General features: G+C 46.9%; 2 protein-coding genes across 3 annotated transcripts; both read right to left on the bottom strand.

The window, feature by feature from the left end:
* Positions 1 to 225: 225 nt before the first annotated feature.
* RNF14 (ring finger protein 14) lies at positions 226 to 7,813 on the bottom strand. Of its 2 annotated transcripts, none has more exons than XM_048960694.1 (8): positions 7,674 to 7,813; positions 6,632 to 7,093; positions 5,988 to 6,139; positions 5,134 to 5,655; positions 4,515 to 4,743; positions 3,719 to 3,891; positions 3,031 to 3,161; positions 226 to 2,355 (listed from the first exon to the last, which is right to left on the bottom strand). In XM_048960694.1, exons 2-8 carry the CDS (start codon positions 6,783 to 6,785, stop codon positions 2,304 to 2,306), a joined length of 1,413 nt encoding a protein of 470 aa, XP_048816651.1. In that variant the 5' UTR covers positions 6,786 to 7,093; positions 7,674 to 7,813; the 3' UTR covers positions 226 to 2,303. The 2 variants fall into 2 exon arrangements, with proteins under 2 accessions (XP_048816651.1, XP_048816652.1); XM_048960695.1 differs by having other exon boundaries at positions 6,632 to 6,794.
* Positions 7,814 to 9,125: 1,312 nt separating this feature from the next.
* Positions 9,126 to 24,833, bottom strand: HSPA4 (heat shock protein family A (Hsp70) member 4). Its single transcript, XM_048960403.1, has 19 exons — positions 24,606 to 24,833; positions 21,266 to 21,323; positions 19,239 to 19,379; positions 18,441 to 18,563; positions 17,906 to 18,005; positions 17,405 to 17,538; positions 15,690 to 15,934; positions 15,256 to 15,332; positions 14,831 to 14,982; positions 13,825 to 13,931; positions 13,396 to 13,529; positions 12,785 to 12,966; positions 12,340 to 12,429; positions 11,693 to 11,845; positions 11,147 to 11,272; positions 10,584 to 10,691; positions 10,184 to 10,303; positions 9,632 to 9,793; positions 9,126 to 9,384 (listed from the first exon to the last, which is right to left on the bottom strand). The coding sequence occupies exons 1-19, from the start codon at positions 24,710 to 24,712 to the stop codon at positions 9,181 to 9,183; spliced, it is 2,523 nt and encodes an 840-aa protein (XP_048816360.1). The 5' UTR covers positions 24,713 to 24,833; the 3' UTR covers positions 9,126 to 9,180.
* Between the last annotated feature and the right edge of the window lie 467 nt (positions 24,834 to 25,300).

Raw genomic sequence — 25,300 nt, 5'->3', positions numbered from 1 at the left:
TTTGGGCCGGGTGAGGGGTGGGGAAAGAGTGGGAATTTCTACAGGAAAAAGGAGCAGGTCTCAGCTCCCTACCAGTACCATCAAATGTCTGTAATTAAGCACAGTCTGTGTGTGCACAGAAATGAGGAAGCAGCATTCTGTGAGAAGAAAAGTAGCCTCAGGGAAAAAACTGTGCTGCGTTAGTGGCATTGCTCGCCTGGCCCTGATTGATGAAGACAGGATGAGGTTTGAGCTGTTCTGCCTCTGCACTGCCAGCTGTTTGTCCTGTGAGCGCGCTCACCTGCTCAGCTGTTGGGGAGAGGCTCAGTTCTTCTGTGCCTGTTAAGCACAGGAGCTGCAGCCTAGGGCTGCTGAGTGCCCAGCAGCCACAGGAACATTGGCTGCTGCTCTGCACCTCTGTCCTTGGAGAAGGGACCTGCACTGCCTCTGTACACCTGAGATCCAGCAGCATTGCCTCCAGGCAGAGAATGATAAATGCACGCTTCACCCTGGGCCAAGCACTCCTTGTCTGCCCACGTAATCTGCACAGCAAGAAGAAAGTGCTTTCCAAAGCAGGTTCCTGGTTCAGGTGCTGTGTTAACAATTGGGGCAGAGTGCAAACTACTGTGGGAGTGCAGCACAAAGCTGGCTGCATCCCACGTGTTGTTTCCATGGCAGCTTTATGACTGCCACCACATCCATCGCTTACAGGCCTGATGTCCCCCAAAAATCCAAGGTAACTTTGCTCTGAGGGCACCGAGCCTACAGAAATGTGCCAAGTTCCCTCAGCAGGATGCCCCAGGCATCAAGCTCACACAAAAGTTTTGAGCTCTGCTGCGTTCACTTGAGACCTCGAGTCCCAGCCCTGCAGTGTAAAAGCACCAGAGCCCAGCACCACAGCTGTACCACAAACCAACAGCCAACACGAGTGCCATAACGAAGACAAACAGGAAGACAACTGTATTTGCTGTCTTAAAGTGAATTTAGTGCATGTGAAAGGTGCAGGAAATACAAGTAAACCATACACAATGTAAACTTGCTCTACACACACCATCCTACAGCCTAAATCAAGGCAGGAAATCCACCCTTACTACTTTAATCACTGCCAATTCGAATAGAGACTTTTCCTCTGCAAAAGGAACTACATCAACACTCATTTTGGCCAGGTATTTAACTAAAATTTATTTACTATCAATCAAAACCAAGTTTGAACAGTTTTCAAGCTCCTGAGCTATCCATCCAGACCTGCTGTTTGCTTTAAAGAGCTGGAATTCCAAAATAAATTTTTAGACCATTCTGTAAGCAGGAAAAAAAAAATAAATCAGTGTTTCTCTCCAGCAATTACTTCCATGTTCCCAAAACAGCTTGCTGAGCTTTTAGGGGAAACCATGTTTTTTGAAATATGTAAAGGGCAAGAACAGCAGAAATGAGGCATCTGGCCCAGAACCAAAAGCATCAACTAATCAAATTCCTTACAAGAAGATTCTGTAAACAAGTTAATGTCTGCTGAGAAAGAAATTTGAATTCTTTAAGGTACTAAAAATTATCACTTCAGATCCAGGCTGTCTGTGCACAGAAACTGTCTGGTATTACTTTCACTGGCCAGACTCAGATCACCCTTCAGCGCTCAGTGAGGACTGGCAGCGAGGCGCACAGCACTGCAGCACTCAGCAGGGCGACCCCGACTCCAGAAGCTGTCAGTCAGTTCTGCCAATGCGTTCAGAGAAGAACACGGGCACTGCAGCAGCACAAGGAGTCAGGGATCAGCGCCTTCGCTGCCACTGCCAGCAGCACAGCAGTGAGCTGCTGCCACAGAAACAGGCAGGAAATGCAGGAGGCGGCGGGCTCAGCCCCTGAACACAGCCCTGTGCTGCTTCACAACGCTTTCCCTTCCCAAGCAGTGTAACTAACAGCTCCAGAGCGAGCTCTGCACCTGGAATGGCGCTGCCCCAAACAGCGGGAGCCAGCTGACATCCCTGGAAGGCAAACCTCCTCAGGAGGCCGCTCCAGAAACATTGCTGCCATTCGGGAGCTGAGCGAGGGGCACCTCTTGGTGCAGACTTCCCCATTCTGTTCTCACTTCTTGGTTGCGTTTCTCTTTATCACTGGATGTTACTATTAGGACTTTCAACAGGAACCTTGACCACAGGGTGGGTAAAATGGCCTCCTTTGGTTCTGGCAACAGAAGGGTTGTGCAAGGATCCTGCAGTGCAAGGTGGTATTGTCCTTCTATGGCATCAGAGCACTGAAAATCAAACAGCTTTGACAAAAAAAGGAAAGCATCTGTCTCTGGTTTCTTCAGCATCTGTTGCTAGAGAAGAATACTAGTTTTCATCTTCCCAGAACTCACCATCAATTTGCATAGCTTGAAACAATCTGCAAAACAGTCACAAATTTACATCAGAATAGAAAATAAAGTAAAAAGAAAACATAAAAAAGCAAAAGCAGGTTTCATAATTTTTATCAGTAGCATACGACACTCAAGCTGCAGTTCCCAAGGTCAGTTAAAAGAAGCCACTTTGCATTTGTACAGTGCTTCACAGAGGGTCTTACAGCACCTTATGGACATGAAACGTCAAGAAATCTTGGACAATAATGATCCAAGCTGCATTAAAAGTTACCAGCATGCTGCAATTCCCAGTTGGTTTTTAGCAGCATATCAGCAGCCAAGCCTGCCTGCTCCAAACAGCTGAGTGTCACCTGAGCAGACAGCGCTGGGCAAACAACTACAGCACAACAGGGGGAACAAAATGAAAGAGTATGGGTTTTTGTTGTGAAGCAGTTCATCTTTGTCGAGAGAGGTAAAAGCTGAGCTCCAAGGACAGCAGGAGACACAGGGAGAAAAACAGGAAAATTGGGTAGGAAGTGAAAAAATTGTTGTTGGGAGAGGAAAAAGTGCTGAGAAACGAGGCTCAAGAACAAGAGAAAATCCCGCCAGCCACACTGATGGACAGAAGCAGAGCAATGAAAACGCTGCTGTTCTGGAATGTGCATCTGACAGAACCCAACAGCAGCAGTGCAGCACTGGAGGAAACACACGGAGACACGTACCGATCAAAGCACGGGGAAGACGGGTCATTGAAGTGCTTGTATGGGTTCACCCTGGACAGGGAAGCCATACAGAGCCAGCAGAAGTACTGCATGCAGCCAGTACACGTCATTTTGTTACAGCCATCTAGTTTCTGGCAGGGAAAAGAAAAGAAACAATGAGGTGTTTGCACGTCAGGCCTCAAAACCACAACGCTCACGGCTGCATCGTGCCCTGACCATCACAGCAGTGATGTTTTCCACAGCTGGGAGAACTGGGAGGTTGCAGAGTCGAGGCTCAGCTGTGGCACCACTGGAAACTCCTGTTTATCTGAAGCTATTTGTGTATTACCACTTGCAGTCTGTAAAGGTCTAAAACACCTGGAAAGGGTTCATGTGGATCCACGCTGAGTCAACCTGGATCTTCTCAGCACTGAACCATCAGCAGCTGCCTCTGAGCAATGCCACCATTTTGCCAGTGGGCAAAACAGCTCACGGCCCTGACTATAAACCATGACCTCCCTCTCTGTGTACTGCGGACAGAAGGGCAAAGGTCTCTTGGCCAGCTGCTAGAAATGTGCTTTCACTGGTGAGCTCAGACACAGGGAGTAAATCTCTGAGCTGATGCAAATACAGAATGACTTTGCCTTTTGCATTCATTTCCATCAGGAGTTACTGTGATCCCAGCCTCTCCCCCTCCACCACCACTCACCTCTATAGGAGTACTGCAGCAAGGGCAGGACTTGGAGTTCTTTTCCAGCCATTCTTTGCTCTCCATCTCCTCGAGAGCTTTCTGGATCACTCGTTTGCCATAGCGCTGCTCCAAAAATCTTTTGGTTGCCTCATCGGCTTCTAAATATTCATTACGCAAATCCATCAATTTCTCTGCAGAGTGAAACAAAGAAACAGCTTTTGCACTGCATTACAGGAGGAAGTACAGCTAACAGCATATAAAGCATTCTCACAGGAAACCAGCATCGTTCATTAAAGAGTAAAACATAAGAATACGTAAGAAAATGAATATTAAGACCTCTGCCCCTCATTCAACAGCTTTACAGTGCTTGATCATAAAGAGAAATTCAGTGAAATTAGAAGAAGTCTAAGATGTAAATTGAACTGAAAACCAGAAGTTTTTGTTCTGAACACAAAGTTATTTCTATGCCACTTGATTCCAAGGCCATGTGGCCCATGAAGTGTCACCTGAGCACGTACAGAAAGAGCAGAAAGAAGTGGATTCACAGGAAAGGGTAAAAAAGGGCACAAATAAATGAAGGCATTCTGCCCTCTGTGGCCTCTCTGAATTCAGCAGTCAGTAGTTCAGGGACTTCCTGGCCTGTGCAGTGCCAAGAAAGTGGGATCTTTTAATCGCCAGCAACAGACCTACCTAAAGGAACCTGTCCTAGCTCAGGAGCCGACCAGCCTCCCTGTTTAAACTCTGACTTCCAGCCTTTTTCACACGACACCCAGTTAACTGCTTTGGGGTCCATTCCTGACGCACAGTGACTCACCTGCAGTGATTTTACACGGCGAGACCCCATGGTAGGTCATCTTGCACAGAGTGCAGAACGCGTAGTTGCAGCAGGAGCAGATGCCCATGGTGCAGCCCGGCTCCTGCATGACGGGTGTCTGGCAGCCCGGCCGCGGGCAGTACACAACGTCTGCCATCAGGTCCAGGGTGGACTGCAGCAGCAGGCGGTCATAGCGTGCAAACAGCTGCTCTCCGACCAACTCCTTCACCTAACAAAGACCAAGGGAGGATTATCTGCCTTTGGAACTCTGTTACCTACGACAAGAAATGTTAAATAGATGAAAAAGTGCAGCTGGCGTGAATTCAGTCTGGATCCTCCAAGTGAGGCCACAGAATTACTCCTAGAAAAGCTATTCTGGTAACAGTTAAACAGTCAAAAGAACAAACACACAGCACAAATAAGAGGGACATCAGTTCAGGCTCTGACCAATGCCACCGCTCTGCCAGCAGGCAAAACATGCTCCCCATGATCCAGCTGTAACCTGGAGGAATGTGTGTGGCTCAGAGAGAGGATTTCCCTGGGTTGCTGTTAAAAGCCAGACTGTGCTCCACAGTGCTGGGCTCACACAGCCCTCGCCGCCACCGCTCGCATCCCTTACCTGACCAGGAGTAGCAACAGAAGAACACTTCGGTTCTGGACAGTTGAGGCAGTGGACCTGACCATCCCTGATCTGAATTTCAAAGTAGTCCTTCAGGCAAGCTTTGCAGTACACGTGGCTGCACTCGGTGAAGTACATGCATTCCCTGCCCAGCTTCTCACAGAAGCAAATATTGCACAGGTACATCTTACTGTTAAAGCACTTCCTTCTCTGAGCCTGATCAAAGTCCAGGATCTCCCGAATCAGGCTGGACAAAGATTCCACGTCCTGTACAGCTCTTTCATCAATTTCTTCCTCAGCTGCAGCACAGCCCACTGCACCACCACAATCCTCGGCATCCTGAGGGACCGAAGGCGTCCTGCCCTGTGTGTTCCCTTGTTGGCACATTTTTAGCTCGTACGGGGAGGAAATGTTCAGGTAACTCAATGTTTCTTCCTTCAGAAACTGCATCCAGGCAAACAAGACCACGCAGCCTCGGTTCTCTTCCCACAGGTTGTCTAAATGCTTGCAAAGAGCGCTGAGCTAGGAAAGAAAAAGCATTTCAGGTTTCAGTGTGCTCTGAGAACTCGTGGCAGCTCTCCTCCCTCTGCCATGGTCCTCCTTTAATGCAAATTTACATCTCAAATCCCAGAACTTTTAGGTAATGTGTAAAAGACATAAAAATAATGTTCACAGACTTTGAACTCTCAGAAGGGTAACCAAGTAAGAAAAGAGCCAAGTGAAAGCCAGGTGTCATCACGCAACTCTCAATTTTAGTTGCATCTACCATGTTGACATCCAGCACAGCGCTGCTAATTGTGCACTCACTCACGACCACAAAAGCTCTGCTAGAACGTCAGAAGCGGTTCACCAACCTGTGCTGGGGAGAGCCATTTGCTGCTGAGGGTAAACGCAGGCGGGGAGGTGGATGGGTAGTCCGGTGGGAGCTCAAAATTCAGCACAAGCGGAGGCAGAAAGCAAACGGTGCATTCAAACCCCCTGCCCTGGGGACTCTCTGCGGAATTGCCTGAGCCAAAGCCAATGGAGACAATGTGAGACATAACAAAAAGATGAGAACCAAAGGATGGCACAGACGGCCTCTCTGTCTGTTTGATGAATTGCTCATTTTAAAATCATTTATTCAACCCTAAATAAGGGTGCATTAAGCGCCGTGAGGTTGTGTGGGGTTAAACCAATAAACAGGAGTGCTGTGAAATACCAGATCCTGCAGGAACCAAGGACAAGGCAAAAAACACCCCCAGGGGAACAATAAATACATGAACTTAATTACCCCAAAGAAATGCTACGACTCGGCTCGAGTTTTGAATCTCAGTGGAGAGGCTGCATCCAAATGGTGAGAGTGCCCACCCTGACACAACCCCAGCAGTGCCACAGACACAAGGAGGGATCCCACACAGCTCTGTCAGCTAAATATTCCTACAGCCTATGAGAGCATCTGAGAAGGCCCCAGGAAACTACCTGGTGAAAGTCAAAGATAACAGAAGCCACCACAACTCACCGCTCACAAAAACTTTGAAGTTTTGGGGCAGCTCCAAACAAATTCTGGTTTCTCCTCCTTGTGCTGACTCGGCTCTCTTAAACTCATCTTCCTCATAGATGCTGGCCAGCGCCAGCAGCTCATCCTCCTGAGCTTCTCTGTCTTCTGAAGACATTTAAGGTGTCTGTGGGGTTAACACCGCTCTATAGCATCAACTGAGTTCAGCATCCCATCCAAACTGCGCGCCTGTTTGACACCTCCACAGGAAGAGTCAGAAACCAAAGCAGCCGATACGAACACAGAACGCGATTACACTTCTTTTATGAATTGAAAAAAAAAGCGTTGGTAACTTTACAGAATGGGAAACACCGACAGAACGTGGAGGACTTAAAAAGCAAACGGCCGTCAGCAGCTGAGAACAGCTGCAAGAACAGCAGCGAAATACAGCAAAGGGAAAAGAGGCAGCGGGACATCGCACAGCGACTGGAAGGGAAAACAGAGCAGAAAAGAAGAGAAACGCATTAGGAACAGAATCGCTCGAGCAGCGTTCCAGAAAGGCGCGTTTACGACAAAGTTACTGAATACCTCCCTAAGAAACTCCGAACCCCACGCGGGCGCCGCGCGCTCCAGCCGGCAGGGGGCGCTGTGTGCCCGGCACAGCCGCAGCGCGGTCCCGCAGCGCTCCGCGCCTCGCGCACAAAACGCCGGCCGGGCTGTCAGTGCACGGCGCTGCGGCACCGCCCGGCTGCGGCCACGCGCACGGAGCCGCGGGGATCGAAGTCCCCCCGCCACAGCTCCGCCAGACGCTGCGCCCGGGAGGGTTCGCTCAACGGCCGCCGCGGAGTCCCGACCCGCTGCGCCCCGGCACCGCTCCCGCCGGGCAGAAACGTAACCGGAGCGAGCCGGGAACAGAAAGCCTCCCGCCGCGCTCCCGCACGGGCGGGACTGAGTTCGGAGGCCGCGGTGACGGCGACCGGCGGGGCCGCGGCCGCACGGGGCGCCCCGCAGCACCCGGCCGACCCCCCGGCACCGCCCGCTCTTCCGCACGGCCGCCCCCGGTTACCTCAGCCGCGTGGCGGCCGCGCGGCCCGAGGGACGCGGAACGGGGCGCCGCCGGCTCCGCAGCGGACGGGACGCGCGAACCGAAAAGGACCGGCGGAGGGCGGAGGCCCCGGCCCGGCCGCGCCGCTGACAGCGCAGAGCGCCCAGCTCCGCCCGCCGTGCTCCGCCCCCCTCCCACAGCGCCCCCCGGCGGCCAGGAGGAACGCGGGGTCCCTCGCGAGGCGCCGCGGCCGGGCGAGCGGCAGAAACTACTGCGCGTATGGACGGAAGGCACCGCGAGCAGCGCTGCGGAACGGGCCGCCGGGTGCGGCTGTGCTCCCCGCCCGCAGAACGCCGCCCTCGCCAGCTGCAGCCGGACTCGAAGCGCCGGCCCGGAGCTCAGCCCCGCGGCCACGAACTCATCCCGCCTTCCGGGGCCGCGGGCGCTAAGGAGACGCTCACACCACCCCCCCCCTCCCAATCAACGGCTTCAGAAAGTTGTCCAGTAGAATCCAGTGCATTTATTTCTTCCAACAGCTGAACGGTGTTTCAACTTCGGCTTTAACACATACAAATTAATGTTTGCAAGTTTAATGACAATCAGTACTAGAAGCAAATTACTGCATAAACTCATAGAAAAAAATGCTTTGTTCCTGAAAAAGAAAAACAAACATTCCAAATGAAGGCCTCATGGAAGCAAGCACACCCCCTAAAGAGTTAGGAACACAGCAGTCAGCGCTCAGTGCGGGCAGCTGGGCTGCAGCCCTCATCCTTCCTACAAGCACCTACTGAGCTGCAGACAAGGCTCACAGACTAACCAGGGAATCTAAACTTGGTGGTTCAGAGCACATTCGTGCCTGAGCTGTTAGGAGTGCAGTCACTATTCTACATCTCAGGTAAATGGATTTGATTCGGGGCTATGGGTGAAGCGATGACACCCACTGCAGGAATAAAGGCATGGGAACACTCACCCGCTGCTCTGCGTACCTTGTGCAAGCAGGAGCTGATCAGGTGCAGACCAAGAGAAAACCTAGAGGTGTGTTAATGCTTAAACACAGGCTAGACTAAGGTAAGCAGCGAGAGGAGGCTGCAGGTCTGAGGAGCAGCCCCCTCCCATTCCCATCTCACTGTCCTAGCTTTAGCAGGCATTCTCTTCTGAACACCGCTATGCTACACAAGAGAACATGAAGAACAGAATGAAAATAGGACTAGAGGAAGTGCAGTCCCCTTCTTAAAACAAGACTGACTCAGCATGAACATGCTTCAACATGGAGACAGCTGATGGCTGCTTCCGCAGGAGCAGTAACGGTACCAGAAGCCTCGAGCTACAATCACTATGGCAAGAAATACTGCTTGTTTGACCGAGTCGTCGGCTACCTAAGCATTCTGACCTCAGGCACTGACCAAACCTCTCCAAAGATCACCAAGTGCTGTGGTATTCACTTGCTTCAATTCGTATTCAGAACATACAAAGTTGACAAACTTAAAGCTTTATTGTGGGTTGCAGTAATATAAACAAGTACTGACGTTTAGTCAATGTCCATCTCAGGAAGCTTCTTCTCCGTAGCTGTCGGGGCGGGCGCAGCGCTGGGCTCAGCACTCTGGGCCCCACTGCTGCCATCTCCCTGCCCTTCTACTGGTCCGTTTGGTTCGGCTGGTTTCTGCTCCTCCTTCGGGAGTTCAACTTTGGGTTTTGGTTTTGTAACTATAGGATTGCAAATACTTGTCAGCTCCTGTAAAACAGGAATTAAGAACTGTTAGAGGTGTCTCTCACCAATTGTTTCGTTACCCGCCTGCCCAGTCAACCTTTGGTACCGACTGGATACCCAGAGCAGAGGCAGATGTTCCCTAACACACCTAACAAGTCAGTGCCCAAACACCATCTTTTTCTACAGCTGATCTCACCTCAGTCCTTATCCAAGCATACAACTTCATCAAGAAGCATAAGACTCATGGAAATAACTGCCTAGAAAGACTTACTTTAGTTTTAGCTTGTATGTCTTTAGCTTTTATAACTGGGTCCAAAGTAAGACTTCTCTTGTTCTGAAGATTGAGTTTGTTATTCATCCATTCCATTGCTTCATTTGCACTTTTCTCCACTTTCGCCACATCTGCTTCATCCAGATGGTCATACTGCTCATCCTGAAACACATAATGGTAGCTGTGCAAGTGATTGAACATCCAAACTGCACGCACTCTCAACACTTCATTGCCCAGAACTCACCATAAAACACCAAACAGACCAGTTAGCTAGAAGGCTGTTTGATTAGCAATCAACCCAACCACCCTCAGCTCTGCACAGACAAAACTTGCACTGCTGCTGGTATTTCCCCCTCATAAGGAAAATCAAGATTGACTTCCTAATGAAGACACATTTTTCAAGCCAAAAACCCACTTCTGAGAACACGATCGGCCTTGAGAACCCAGAAGCTAACCAGGACATTGCATGAACTTTCTGCACAGCTTACTTAAGATTCAAAACAGGCCTCACATCACTTCTGGGCACCCGCCAGAAACTAAGAGTGGAAATACCTTTGCTTTGAAGGCATGAACAGTTTTCATGTACTGCTGGATTTGCTTCCCTAAATCCTCAAATGCTTTTGGCCTTTCCTCTGATTCTTGAAATCTCGCCTGAATAGGTTGACCCAAGGCCTGAAAAAGTAAAACATACCATGATCACCCCGTGTCGCCTCTCAGCAGGGCACAGCAGCATTTCCAAACTCCTTGCAATGTTTCCCTTCACTTAGAGGAAGGGCAGATTCTCCTGTGTGTTGTCACAGACCAGTTGCAGGTCTGCCTACATCATTAGTAAATAAATCAGTTTGTTGTAAGCATTAATCTCCAGATTAGTGGTCCTGAGCTAGCCAGCTCCTCACTTGAATGAAGTTCTCTGGACTCACTGAGTTCTGACTGAAATGCAAGAACCACTCACCTTTAGCTCTGTTAATTTATCAATGTAAATTTGCTTGGGTTGATCTTCACCATCTTCATAAAGCCAATTTTCTGTATCTTCCAGCTTCAGCGTGAAGCCATTTCGATCCTGAAGCAATCCACACAAAACAGTTAAGTGAAATGATCCCACTGGATGACATTAAAGTGGTGTTTGGAATCTTTCTGGAAGGGTTTCATTTTTAGAATGTGAAGAACTTTTAAAAATTTTTAATCTTAAACCATTCCTAAAAATCAACGAAGAGCTGAAGTAGGTCAGGTTGCCTTCAAATGATTGTCAAGTGCTCCTTGTTTCAGTCTAAAAGCAGGTGATCAGGCAATAACTTCAACAGCTGCAAATGTTTTGGGAAAGAACAATATGCCCTGGGTGCCACCTGCCTGCACTCAGCCCACACTTGGGTCACTGTCATAAACAAAAAGGCTAGAGATGTTTCAAGTCTGAAAGCTTACAAGTGCAGTCTAAGTAAGCACACTAATATGATACAAAGGTTATTAAAAATAACTGTTAATTGCAATAAAACAGAGGACAAAGCCAGAAATACTTACGTCTTCACTAACAAATTTCTCATAAATACTGCAGAGTTTGTCTCTCATATCATACACATACTCTTCTACTGCATTCTTAGCATCGTTCCTCTCCTTCTCTAGCTTATCCTGCATTATCATTTTACCCTGAGAACAAATTGACACATTAGTTAGCTAAAAAGCTCATTATCTACAAGACCTCAAAATACTTCTTAATGAGATCAGTTTGGTTAAAGATTTTGAAACAATGTGCAGAACTCTACGACAAAAAGGAACCACAATTTGCTGCTGGAGGCACATCCAGTACAGACCAGCCTGCCCCAGCTGAGCAGTCAGCCCCCAGGGGCAGCAGCCTCACAGCCTGCAGCTGAGTCACTCCACGAGCTCCCCTACAAAACAAGTGTCTCCATTAGGAGTATCACATCCTGGCTCCAAGGGCCACTGCTGTTCACCACAAAAAGCTATGTTCATCTTTCCTTGCCCACCATCAGCATTTAACCACACCTCATGAACAGCAAGATTCCCTGTGAGTTACAGACCTCTTCAGCTCAGACAAGTAGAGCTTACCTCATTCTCAATGAACAAGTTGAGCATATCTTTCCCTATCTGCCACACCAACTGGTTCTCAATGGGAAGGTCCACTGTGGTAGTCTTTACTTTAGCCTTCTTGGCTTGAGGTGGCTGATCCACTTTCTTATCCTTAGAGTCACCTTGAGAAGTCTATATTGAAGGAATAAATCCAAAGTAAAAAAACATTACTGGTTCAAATTAGGCACTGAAGGCTGGTAACAGAAAAAGGCTTGAGCACACGCACTTCTGACACTGACACACATCTGTAACTCTCACACTCTGCTGCCACAGGAGTCAAGCAGTGCAACTGCTCACTTCTACCAGCCACTGGCAACATTCACAGCAATTATGTGCCCCCAAATGTTTCCAGATGCCCCCCTCTAGTTTCCACATTACTGAAATCTCAATGCCTTCTCCCATGGAGAGCTCTCACTCCATCAGTACCAGCTCATCTGACAGGCCTTCAATAATCAGTGCTACGTTGTGTTTAAAACATTACTCACAGTACAGACCACAAATACTCCACATACAGCTTCCACAGCTATGACAAAGCTTATGACAAAGCTAACAGGTGACTGCCCAGACATTACCATCCTTTGGAATCTTTCAGAAGAATCCTGTAAGAAAACCAATTTTCACTTTACCTCCATTTCTTCAGACTCTGCCTTATTTTCAGCTTGGACCTGCTGCTGTTCTTCAGTCTTTTGCTGCTCCTCCTGGTCTACTTGCATCTTCTGAAATCAATAGAAAGATTCAGTTCAGCATATTAAAGAATGCTTCGATTCTTGCCTTGCTCACTCTACGTGCCTCCAGTGTTCTTTGGGTGAAAGAAAGTAGAGCCTCAAGGGATCAATTACATACTTTTAGCCTTTGCTTTGCCAATTAACAGCTCACTCCTAGAACGATCAAGTCTTTCACCTATTGCCCAGTTCTGCTTTCAAGGCATCTGTCACAGCTGTGACATACCTAAATTAGTACTGAATTGCTAAACACATCTAAATCCTTTTAGAAATCCTAGAACCTTTCCAGAACTTGGCCAAAAGGTTCATGAAAGGGCCTCAAAGAGCAGCCAACAGCACAGTCCATTACCTCTTCCTCTTTTGCATGCTGATCCGTTTCCATAGGCTCCTCGCTGTCATCAGACTTATGAACCTCCACCAACGATGCGCTTGAAACACTGAAGATGCCGTGGATATTTACTCTAACTTTGACCTTCACTTTTGAACTGGATCCGTCTGTTTGAGGAGTGACCTTCTGAACCAAGAAGTGAGCTGAACAATTCCAGAAACAAAAACCATCACTGAACGTGAAGTAAATCCTGACTACTGCAGGCAACAGATCACTGGAATGCACTCAAATCCTACTCAGGCAAAGCAGTTTGAGTCAACAGTGCTTTACTGCATGCTATGAGGAATCACGTATGGTATGTCACGAAAATGGAGTTATTTGCATCAGGGTTTGCAGCATTCTGAGCATTCCCTTTACAGACTTCACCACCAGTACTTTCTACATTCTGAATATCTGTCCAGAAAACTCATGTTATCTCACTCATTTGTAAAAATGCAGATCCGTGACTTTAGAAGTCTGTCCCTACGCAATTTGTAGTAAGCTACAGGGTCCAGACTAATGTAATCAGAAACAGGTTTAGAAAGCTGTACAAGGCAAATCAGCATTTCAAACCACAAGAAGGCTTTACGTACCAATAGCAGGATCTGGGTAAGGCAGCTCCTTGGGAGAACTGTAGTATGCCTCCAGAGTGAATGGTTCCTTTCTGTAGAACGTGAGGACCTTAGAAAACGGAGCAGCGTGGTTCTTGGGGAAGACCTCGCAGTCACTGAAAAGAAAACAGCACTTACATAGCATGCAGGATGACCCTGCTGATGTTAATAAACATCTCCCGATGTTCTTCATATATTAAGGAAAACCTCGTTTTCAAAAGCCAACCTGTTTATTTGAAGAGCAACAGCAGTGCAGGCAGTGTTAAGCTTGGCCTTTTTTCTCTCAAGTTTCAAATTATCAAACATGCTGGGAGCTGTTAGATGGGTGCTGTCCCAAAAATGCTGTGTTCTCTAATCATCATCACAGAGTTTTAAACTGTAGGTAATCGTGCAGAAAAAAGGAACTCTCACCTTAACCCTTCTTCTGCTGGCGAATTCCACCGCAAAGAAATAGGATACGGGATCAGGTCTGTGATAGAGAACTCTCTCACTTTGAACGCCGGTGATAAAATAGCACACTGAAAGAGCACAGGAGTTCTATTACAAAAATCCAGGCTTCAGAGGAACAGTAATTTAATTCAGCAAGTAGCTACTTAAGCTACTCATACATAGGATTACTAATACTGATGGACTGCAGAACTGCACAGTAAGCACCAGAAGTGCATGTGTGCACTTCCTTTTGGGAAGCTGTCACAGCTGTTCACTCTGAAAATGGAAATACACAGGTTTTGCCTTAGAACAAATCACATTTAGTTTGTTATGCTTTGGCTACTGAGTTGTTTTTAGTGCCGGGGTAAGAAAATCAGACACTACAGTTTTAGTGTGACATTACCAGTTGTTTCCTTACAGTTTTGTTTTGTTTCAAAGCACACTGTAACCCAATCCCTTTTAAACAGATTCCATTCCAACAGCTGGCTTGCACCACTGACAAACAGATTAGCATCTATTAAGCATATGAAGAGGAAAATAAGGTGATAGGAGCAAAACTAAGGTGCAGAAGGTAGCACTAGTAACTACAGAGTATCTGCTATGCTTCAGCCCACTGGGCAATTGCAATTCCAGCTCAGGACAGGTTTTGTTTATCAGCAGTGCTGTAAAGCAGCTTTTGTTTAACTCAGGCCCCCCAAAGGAGCCCAGAGAAGTGAAGTGCTCATATGACAGTCATCACAGTACCAGCTTCCAACTACAGCAGAAGCAAAGCACACGCTTCACTTCCATCTGTACTGACCCACTGACCTGGCTCAGTGCAAAGGATCACTTAAAGCCACCATTCTCATTCTGCCAGCCACCTTCCTGATGCTTCTTTTATTCCGTTCCCATACACACGAAGCATTTTTCATGCTACCTATGGACTTCAGCTCAAGTACTTGTGATTTCAATACAAGTATTCACAGCTAAAACATATAGCACTTATTACCTGCAGTGCACAACCTCGTGCAACAGCCTCATCTGCATTCAGAGTCGTACTGACTTCTTTGCCAAAAAATTTACTGATCTTCTCTTTAACAGCAGGGATTCTTGTTGTGCCACCAACTATTTCTACTGCATAAATATCCTCCTTCTTTAACTCTAGAAAGGAGTCAGGCATTAGTTTTTATTGATTCCACTGTTGTATTTTAAGCGAGTACACTAACATTGTGAATTGAGTTACGCTAAACCAACTATTAATTTAAAGCAGTAAGATTTTAGATCTCAGCTTGTGTGAAAGAACTTTGGAAAGCTTAAAACCGCTCAGCCAAAAGACGTTAATTGTATTAATCAGTCTGCCCACGTTCTGTCAGCAGCCAAAGAAGTCTGCACTAGGAACACCATCTCTCTGCACACAAATGCACACACACTTACTGGCTTGCTCCAGCACACTACGAAGGGGGGCTTCTACTCTTGCAAGAAGTCCATCACACATCTCTAGAAATTTACTTCTGTTGAAAGACACCATAAATAAGATGTTACCATAAGCAAGCTACAGTTGACACAACAGGCTGCCCAAACAGAAAGCATTCAGTTTTCAAATGCTGCATGCAGCACATGCTTCTCAGCCACCGTTCTGCACTGGAGTAAATTGCACTCAGGTCTGGGATTGTGACCCAGGGATGCCTGTGAACTTCACAGCCCTTCCTCCTCTATCTCAAGGCCACTGACCAGTCTGTGGAGACCACTGTGAGCAGCACACCAGCATACACTTCTCTCCAGTCCTGCTACTCTGTAAAGCATCTCCTTCCCAGAAGCAGCAAAGGAGCACTCTGCACAACTTACCTTTGTAAAAGCACATACGTTACCTGTTCATTGTTCCAGAAACATCTATGTCATTCATGAAACATTCAATATTCATTGGGAGGTCGGAGGCATTGGCACTCATCAGTTTTTTCAGTTTTTCACATTCCTGATACAGCCTCAGCAATGCACGGATCTTTGACTTTATGTCCAGTTTATATTTCTTTCCAAACTCTTCACAGAAGTATTCCACCAACATTTCATCAAATTTCCTGCCTCCGAGCGTTGTGTCGAACGCTGTGGCAAGAACCTTTAAAAAATAAAGAGCTCTTCAGTAACAGTACAACCAAATCATTCCTTCAAAGTCAGTTGGCAGTTGGTTGATGCCAAAAATCTACACCTCAAGTACATCTCTAACATCCTATACTTAATTGTTGACAGCAGTTGCAGAAGCAGCTGCACACACCCTAGAAGATGTGAATGTGTTTTTGTTGTTTTGGGTTTTTAAGCCTACAAAACCTGTACCATGGTTTATAAATGACTTTTGTAGCTGGCATTAAATATTTGTCCTAAATACTACTGAGAAAGAACTGTCATTAAAAGGAGACTTCTAAAAGCTCCACAAGTATTTCAACTCAGTAAATGGTATTCCCTCAAAAAACTGCAGAGCATACATATGCTCCAAGAAAAAAACATATCCACTATGCTACACACCAAAAAGCAGCCTAGTTCTGTAAGAAAGCAGCAACTTCTCCAGTTAAGAGGATTTGGTAAGGCCTCGGTGCAGCCTGGTCAGCACCCTGTACCATAAGCAGATCATAAGTTTCCAAACTCTGCTTAGCCACTGTCACTCTGAATGCATCCCAGCTGAGTATTTCATGCCTTAGGGTGGAACACACACAAGGCTAAAAATAAAGCAACAAAGTGCAACTGTTGAAAATCAGAGCTCATTTTTGATGAAGAAATTACCTACAGAAAACCCAGAGCCCACCCACACCTGCTGCTCTGTTCTTACAGCACTGAGTTTGAGACCATTCATGATTAGGGCCAGTTACTGCACTGCTTTTAACTGCCTTGCTATCCATCACTGTTCATACTCAAGTGTCTTCAATACTACTATAGCTCCAAAGAACTTAATCTAGGTTAAGTTTCCTCATAAGAGAAAACAGAACTACAAGAAAAGTAATGTTTTTACAAGTCCTGCCTTCTCATGTTACATTACATCTGAAGTGTTTCTTCAGGTAAGGGAAAACTACTGCAGCTACAGAAATACAGATTGTAAAAGCCTAATTGAAAAATACCAGCATTTGCTGCAAAACAGTAATGCTTTGGCAACTTGTCCTGAGGAGTACACTAACTTCTTAGCTTCATTTGCAGCTTCACATTGTTAACAGCAATTACTCTTTCACATGAGCACCTCAGTGACCTGATGTTTGAACTCGCATCCTTCCAGGAATTTCTTTTCATGCTACACCTCATGACTGGGCTGCATTTTCAAAAGCAGCCTCTGCTCAAATCAATTTCTGAACGAACATAATCAAGCCCTTTCCCCCTTTGCCAAAGGTCACCAATTGACACAGGTTTGCTTCCTCTCTGTACCATTCAAAAGCTCTACATCCCCGCCCTACCTTAAACTCTACATTTTGAGCTCCAAGTACAACTTCAGAAGTATAAAAAGAAGATCCTGGATAAAGATAGGCAAACTTGACTGCCACAGTTTCATACGTGCTAGTGAATACTGCTGCTGGTACTTAGAATAGGCACAGAACTGATTGCTTACTTTCAGTTTTCCTTTATTGAACGCACAAATAGAAACTTGATACGCAGAATGCCCCATATCCACAAAAACAACGTTCCGTGGCTTCTCTTCGAGGGCAGGCAGGTCTTGCTTATAGATTCCATATGCAAGGGCAACTGCAAAGAAGTGAGAATCAGCATAATTAGGCATTCAGTTTCTCAAATCCTCAGGCATTAACTGGTGCAGCAGTAAACAGCATTAGCATTTCATCTTCTTTTCCAAGCTACAGAAGTTTCTTGTTAAGTTAAATACCAATGCTAAAGCAACATGGAAGAACACCAAACAGTTATTAGCAACTCCCAGAAGAGATTACATGCATTACACAGATATTTCAGAAACATCCTTATGCCGCTAACATACTGAAAAATAGGCTTAAGAAACTTAACAGTCAGCTGTAACTCCAGCAGGTATGGAGCAGTGACAAATTACAAGTCCTAATAAAACAAAAACATCAAGTGATTCAAGAAGAAAACAAGGCATTACCTGCCGTTGATTCGTTTATTAGTCTCAGACAGTTGAGACCAGCAATTTGCGTGGCATCCATCACAGATCTCCTCTCTGCATCTGTGTAGAAACAGGGAACCTGCAAGAAGATCAGATGGCCACCATTTGAAAGAATCACCCACAGCAAACCGTTAGACAGAAGTGTAGAGACAACAGAGCACAGCTGTTCCCCTCCATGGGGATTCCAGTTTGATGTTCATTTCAGACACAACAGGGAGAAAGCACACAATGTTATGTGAGGGCAAAATGCTGGGAGCACTCTGCCCTCTCAAACTGCTCATTTCACTAGCACAGAAACAGAACCAGAAAGAGGTCTCAGCTGTTCATTTACCAGACATAAAACCTGAAGACACTTTGTCATCAGTGAAGTCAGTCTAACTTCAGGACAGAAGATTGAGTCCCAAGCAGAGAACACAGAGCTGACTACTCGGGTGCTACGGGCAACGCCACACTGTTACCAACAACCATTTCAGTTTATGATCCTGTGTCCAAGAAAAGCTCCTCCCATACTTACAGAAACAACGCAATCAACTACAGGCTTCTTAAGCGCATTCTCAGCGGTCTCTTTTAATTTGGTAAGAAGCATTCCAGTCATCTGCTCAATAGTAAAGTTTCTTTCTTCTTCCATATACATAACCTTAAAAAACATGCACACTGCATTAAGAACCACGTACTGCAAGCACAGAGCACACACAAGAAGCTGTCTTACTGGAAGTAAGCTCCAAAAGTAACACAGCTCTATGCCACCCTCCCCAAGGGCCTAACTGACACACAGCAAGTTGTAACTCCTACACATGAATGCTGGAAAATGCCTTTCAGAGCTCACACACATGAAACTGCTCCGGACAGTTTTTTACATCTTGGGTGCTACACAATGCCCAGGACACCCTCCTTCCCACTGCTTTGGAAAGTTATATCAGTCACTGCTAAAATCTGTTAGGTATCACTTAAAAACATGATTTGTTTTCACCATTTCACCTGACATGCTCATATTCTAAGAGTGTAGGATGTGAGCATGGCAGCAGTTAAATAAGCACACCAGTCAAGGAAATGCCTTCCAAAAGTGACCGTGGAAAAAACAGCACTGACAGAATAGTTTGCATGGGACTGGGTTTGCAAGGAGAATAATGTGCAACTGCAGAACCAGTTTCATGGAACACCTGGAAAGACCATCAGCACTATTAGCCTTCTATTTAACACCCGCTAGTCACAAGAGCACAGAAACCTCAGCAAGCAGATTCAAAATAATGAGATAAAAGGAAACCATTACTGCTTCCCTCCTCTGGCACCTTTTCAAGCACTCCAGACTTACCTTGATGCCAGTTGAGCCTGTTGGCAGCTGGACAAGTTCATAGGCAAGGCTTGTTTTTTCAGCTTGAACAAAGGGATCTGAGAATGCACGACCATGAAATCTTTTAAAACTTTGTACTGTATTCTTTGCATTTGAAATAACCTAGAGGAAAAGAAATCTTTAATACAACTTGTCAAGGGAACAACTGAATTCAAACAAAGACCATACAGAGATCTACTCTTGTGCTTTTCTTGCTGAGAATTAGTCACCGGTACCTTAATGGTACCAGGGCAGATGTGAGAATACAATTCCCCTCTGATCTCTCAGGCAACCTACACGAGTTGGAGATTCAATATAAAATGTACGCCTGAAAACTGAGCCACACAGTGAGCATCAAATTCTCGTACTGTATGCACAGCATTCCAAAGTGTCCTCTTTCATTTACCTGTTTCCTACCACCCTTCTTTTAGACTGTGATGCAGCCAGTAAGTTAACAAGTACAACAAAAGCAGTGAGGTATACTTCACATCAGCCCCTCACATGCAAGTGACATTCAACATATGAACATTATTACAAAACAGCTCAAGAACCTTGTTGTAAAGCTTTAAAAGTCAGCAGGGCCCCCAGGCTGACACTGCCAATTTGACATAACTGACAAAAGGCAGAATGTCATTAAAAGATAGTGCAGAAGTAGAATTGAAAAGTCATTAGAGCCTGTTTCTAGCTAGTACAAGTATAACGCAATGGAAAGCACAGCCATGGCAGCAGAGCAGCAAGGACCCAGGCTGCAGCAAGTGAGTTGCTGAAATGCAACAGCCATGGGCACAGAGACAAAAGAAAGGAGCTGCTTACCTTTGGAAGACCTCAGTATGCAGGGATCTCCAGCAAGATCCCCCTGCCTCCACTGCCAACCCTTAAATGAGGGCAGGGAAGGGGTGGATCCTGCTCCAGCCCTTCCATCACTCAGTGCATTGCATGCAGCTGAGCTCCTCCAGGTTGGCCCTGCCTCCCCACCAGGTGCTCCATCACTGCTTCAAGCCCTGACTTAACATTTCCACTACAACAAATTACCCTGTTTAACCCCTTCACTTAAGTTAGAGCAGGACACACCGAGGAAAAAACCACGGTCTCTGATCAAGCAGACAAGCACTGCACCGCTCTGTTTTCCTAATCACATTTCCTAAGTAACCTGGTCTTGATCTTCTGTAAGTTCAATTTCTGCAGGACATACCTCACCTCTACTGGATCTCTGTATCAATGAATCTCTTTAAGCTAAGCAGACACCCAATTCCAGAAAAACATCTGATTTAGTTTAGTACAGTTCTTCTGTTCTTGAATAACACAGTTGTGCCCAGTCACTTTTGTCCTAGATACTGAATCTTCACACATCTCTAGGTATTTTAGGCTAAGAAAAACCAAGTGTTTGAATAGTCACCTCCTGTAGGACTTCAAAAAGAATCGCGTTTTACTGGGTTTCACAGCAACACAAGAGACAACACAGCAGGACCCAAGTCTCACGGAGCAGGATGAAAATCAGCTAAACCTCTTCTTGGTCTTCTCAGCTATTTGCCTGCCTACACCAACAAACTCAGAAGAACATGCAAGAAAGCCTACAGACATTTAGCTTGTAATTCAACCATGAGAAGCAGCTACATGTATTCATACTCAGGTTTTCCCCTTTCTACCAAAGGAAAGCACTTAATAGACTCACATGGAATAGAATCACATAATGAAAAGCTACCCAATGCACACAGCAAAACGGGCAAAGGAGGCAAAACACTACAGCTTCTCTTTAGCGCCCACATTTGTAACTTCAAAAAAGTTTCAGATTTCCATGTAATGAACTTCTTCAATTTTATTATGTACAACTTTGAGATTCCCATCCAAGAGGACAGTGCAGCAATACAGGCTGAACAACTGCATTAAGCTGTTTGTTATGGTGAGACCCTCAAGGAGCCAGTTCAGAGACATTCTAAGCTTCACTGATAAAAATACACTGTGCTAATCTGATAGCTGAGTGCTGAAATTGCTTTTACCCCAAACTGTACCTGGCTTTTAGCTGCAGCACCAATAGAGCGGTTCTTGGGTCCAAAGGCTATGCATGACCTAGAAGGAGAGGAAGCATCCTGTTAGTGGTTGGTAGGACTGCATTCGGCATCAGCAGTCCCAGTGGTGGTGGCTCTTTGTTAGAGATGTTGATAATGTGGTTCTGCAGATAATTAACATCTGGCCCATTAGGAAGGTTGGCCACTCATTCTAATTCACACATGCAATCTAGTTCTGATCTCAAGAAAGATGCAGGCATTCTGGGATTCACGCAAATACTGCTCACCAAACAGCACTAAAACCAACAGATATAAACCTGAAACAGCCTAAATAATAACAAGTAACAATGGGTAGGCAGTTCATCTCAGTGGTTAGTAGTGCACCAAGGCCAGCCAAAGAAAGTGACAGCTGAGAGTACAGAAAGCACCCAAACGCTCAGAAGCACACTGGTACCTCACTGTTGTAACAAATTACTCCTACGTACCTGTACCAAATGCTAATTAAGATTTTTTTAAATAAAACCCTTCAACAGCACACGTTAAAACAACTGGAGAGAAAGACTGCTACTAATGGGCTTCACCTGCACTCAAGATAGGAAAGCACAGATTATCAAAGGATAAAAAGCTATCATTTACCCCAAACTCTACACAGGGCTCACAGATGGAAGAAAACAGATAAATGCTCCTGCTGGAGGAAATGCCTAGTGCTACTGAGCTGCCAACTTCCACCTCAGTTAACTCTATAGGCTCTGAAGGTAAACTCTTTCCCACCTTGCTCTCTTGTCCCAGACCCTCATACTGAGGAAGTTACTGAGGAAAAGCCCTCATCAGTCAATTAGTCAAGCAGGTCGTTACTATTAACAAGACATTAACAACATAATTAAGCTGATCTCTATGTTTAGAGACTACCTTGGAGCAGGGTTATACCATAGGGCTGCCCCACACAAACTAAACTTCAGCTCATCCCAAGGTTTAGAACTGGTCCTCTGAACTGAAAGAGCCAAAAGCAGAATGGATGGCTGCACTGAGATAATTTCTTTTTTAAAGATCTCAATTTAGTAAAGGTTCAGCAGCTGAAACTAGGCCCACCCCTTTAAGCATGCGTGGCAACCAAACTAACATTCCAGGAATAAATCTTCTGAAACAATTATTAAGGGATTAGTTAATGAAAAGTGAGTCACTCTGGTACCACGCAAACTTTAAGGCCTCTGCTGGGCTGCACAGCTCACAGCCAGAAGCCCCGCAGCACACAGCAGGGAGCTGGTTATTCATTTACTTTGCTCTCCTGAAGGAAATTAAGGCATGAGCACGGATTTGTGTTTTTCTCCTACAAGAAAAAAATATCCTGCTACTAAATACACAGATCATCAGGCCGCAATCACCACACACCACTAATTTATTTAGACCTCTTTAGATCTGCCAGAGTTAAACCTCAAGGCAGAAGGTTGGCTCAAGAAAAGGATAGAGCACAGTAACTACCTACTGAGACTTCTCCGTTAGAACATCAGGAACAAAAACTCCAGCACAAATATCCTTCTTATCCACGCCTGCCACCTGCTTGGCGCTGGACACCGGAGCAGGGCAGCCCCACATGGGGCACTGCGGGGCTGTGGCAGCCACAGCAGGGACTGCTGCCAGCCTCACTCCCCAGTCAGCCCAAAGGAACCACGGTGAGCTCATTAAATACAAATTATGCCAGTAACTACACGCATTTCACTGAAAGTTGAATAACTAACCATAGCATTTTAAATAGAAACAACCACAGTGGAGGTCAGGTCTAACAGCGGCCCCGGCAGAGCTCTGCCCTGCCTTAACCCGAGGAGGTCCCTGCAGGCACAGCCCCAAACCCACCCCACCTCACCCACTTCCCTGGAAGACACCCACAGTCTAACAGCACACTTCCTCGCTGCTGAAACCCAGCACCAGCTTCCTCAGATCACTTACAACTATTTCATGTAATTCAAGCACCCTCATCCCCACGTGGAGCAGGAAACAGCCCTAATCCTCCCCCATCCCATTTATTTCCAGCTCACTCTCTACTCCAGTCCTCTTCAAGACCACCATTCAAAAACAATCATTCTGCACCAACTCTGCATACACAGCTTCCAAATCACAGCATTCTGAAAGAAGATTCAGTGAAAATGTCATCTCTGCCATTGAGCAACAAGCACAGCATGTTCACTGGGCTCTGCTTATTAACACTCAGTTGCAATAAACTCTTCCTGCTAATCCCTCCCAAAGCTCATTGCAGAAAGCACAGAACACTGCCTGACCCTGACCAGGAATCAGTTCCTGAGGAAAGGTCCCAGCAGCTCACACAACAGCCCAGAACTCACTGAGGAGACACCGAGCTCCGACACTTTGAGCCAGGCCTTCATTTACAAGTTGGACATTTAAAGTCATTAAGAACATTTTAATACAAACACATGTGCTCACAGAACTGTATTCTGTATTCCCTCAGTATTGTGTACAGGCTTCCAGAACAGCACTTGAGGATTAAGGCCAGTTAAAAACTGCCACTTTCAATATGACAGTTTTTCCACTTGCACACTTTTGACTTTCCATAATCATTTCCTGAAAGATACAACATTGGACAACACTTTCCATCACTCATCTCCCTTCAATGAGGGAAATCTGTGCTCTTATCTCAGATATACCAAAGCAGCACCTCAGCAGCCTGAAGACTTGACACACAGCTCCTGCTTTCAACAGCTTTATGTGGGACACTGCCTCAGTCCATCTGTACTTATGTACTGTATTGCTGAAGAAGCCTAAGAGAGCGGCCCTTCCTCTGGCACACACAGCCAGACAGAAGCATTATTCTCCTTTTATTCACCGCTTTCAGCAGAAAGAAGCAAACAGAGCTGAGGCATCTAATGAAACACAAGGTCACCCTATGCTCATCTTCCTAAGGAGGTACGAGGGTAAGAAAACCGAGACAGGGCAATTTCCTCACCAACACAGACATTTGTTTCAGCACGCTCAAAACAAAGCTACGCTCCAGCACAGAGGGAGTCGCAAAAGCATTCCTAAGAGCTTCCCATCGGGCTCCCCGGCTCACACGGCCGGCCCAGCTCCACCGTCACAACTGCGCTCGTTATACAGCCATACTCCTCACCCTCCGCTGGGGTTCAAACCCCCCACCTTCACAGTGGCTCAGGTTCTAGGCTCGGCACACACGGCAGGGAGGTCCAGAGCTCCGCCCGGCGCAGCACTCGGGCTGCAGGCGCAGACCTCGGCGCTACGGACGTCAATATCGCAGCCCGACGCCTCGGCAGCGGCGGCGAGCAGACGCCACGTTCCCGCCCGCTCCCTGAGGCCCGCGGCCCCGCGCCCCACTCACGGCGTGCTGCGGTCGCTGTACTCGTTGGCGATGGTCTCGATGCCGCCGGCGCGGGCCACGGCCACGTAGCAGCTCTGGAAGCCCAGGTCGATGCCCACCACCGACATGGCGCAGCCAGGCGAGGCGGTCGAGCCGGACGGACGGCTGAAGAGCGGCGCGGTGCGGCCCGGCCCGTTTAAATGCGCGGCGGCGGTGGCGGCGCTGTGGAAGAGGGGGGGGGGGCGGGGCCCGGCACTTCTCGAAAGATCCCGTAGGGCCGCAGCGACGCGCCGAGCGGGACGCGAGGGGACCCGGTGTTCTCGCGAGATCTCCTCCGGGCGCGCGGAGAGCGGCGTCGCCGCGCAGCCGCAGAAGGGCCCTGGAGAGCAGAGGGGCGCCGCCTGAGGGGGCCGGAGCTCGGTGTGCCGGGCCTGGGACGAGCGGCTGCGAGAGCTTCTGTGCCCGCCAGAGCGTGGAGAGAACCTCGGGCTCCTGGTTGTGATATGAAAATCAAGAATCGTTGGCACTTTAGTTCGCTCCCAGAATTTTTTCACCTGTCAGGGTCTCCCGCGTCCCTTGGCGACCACAGGATCTGGCAGCGTGCTTTGTGCTCCTCCGCAGAAATGGCTTTTCTCATGTAATGTCATAAAGTGCAGTAAAGTCAAAACTTGGAAGCACCGCAGATCCCTAGGGTTGATTCCTTTGGTTTTGAGGAT

This window comes from Lagopus muta, chromosome 14 (assembly GCF_023343835.1).
Source record: "Lagopus muta isolate bLagMut1 chromosome 14, bLagMut1 primary, whole genome shotgun sequence".
Classification (NCBI taxonomy): Eukaryota; Metazoa; Chordata; class Aves; order Galliformes; family Phasianidae; genus Lagopus; species Lagopus muta.
Note: the sequence above shows the minus strand (reverse complement) of the source record. Positions and strands in the feature narration are given on the sequence as shown.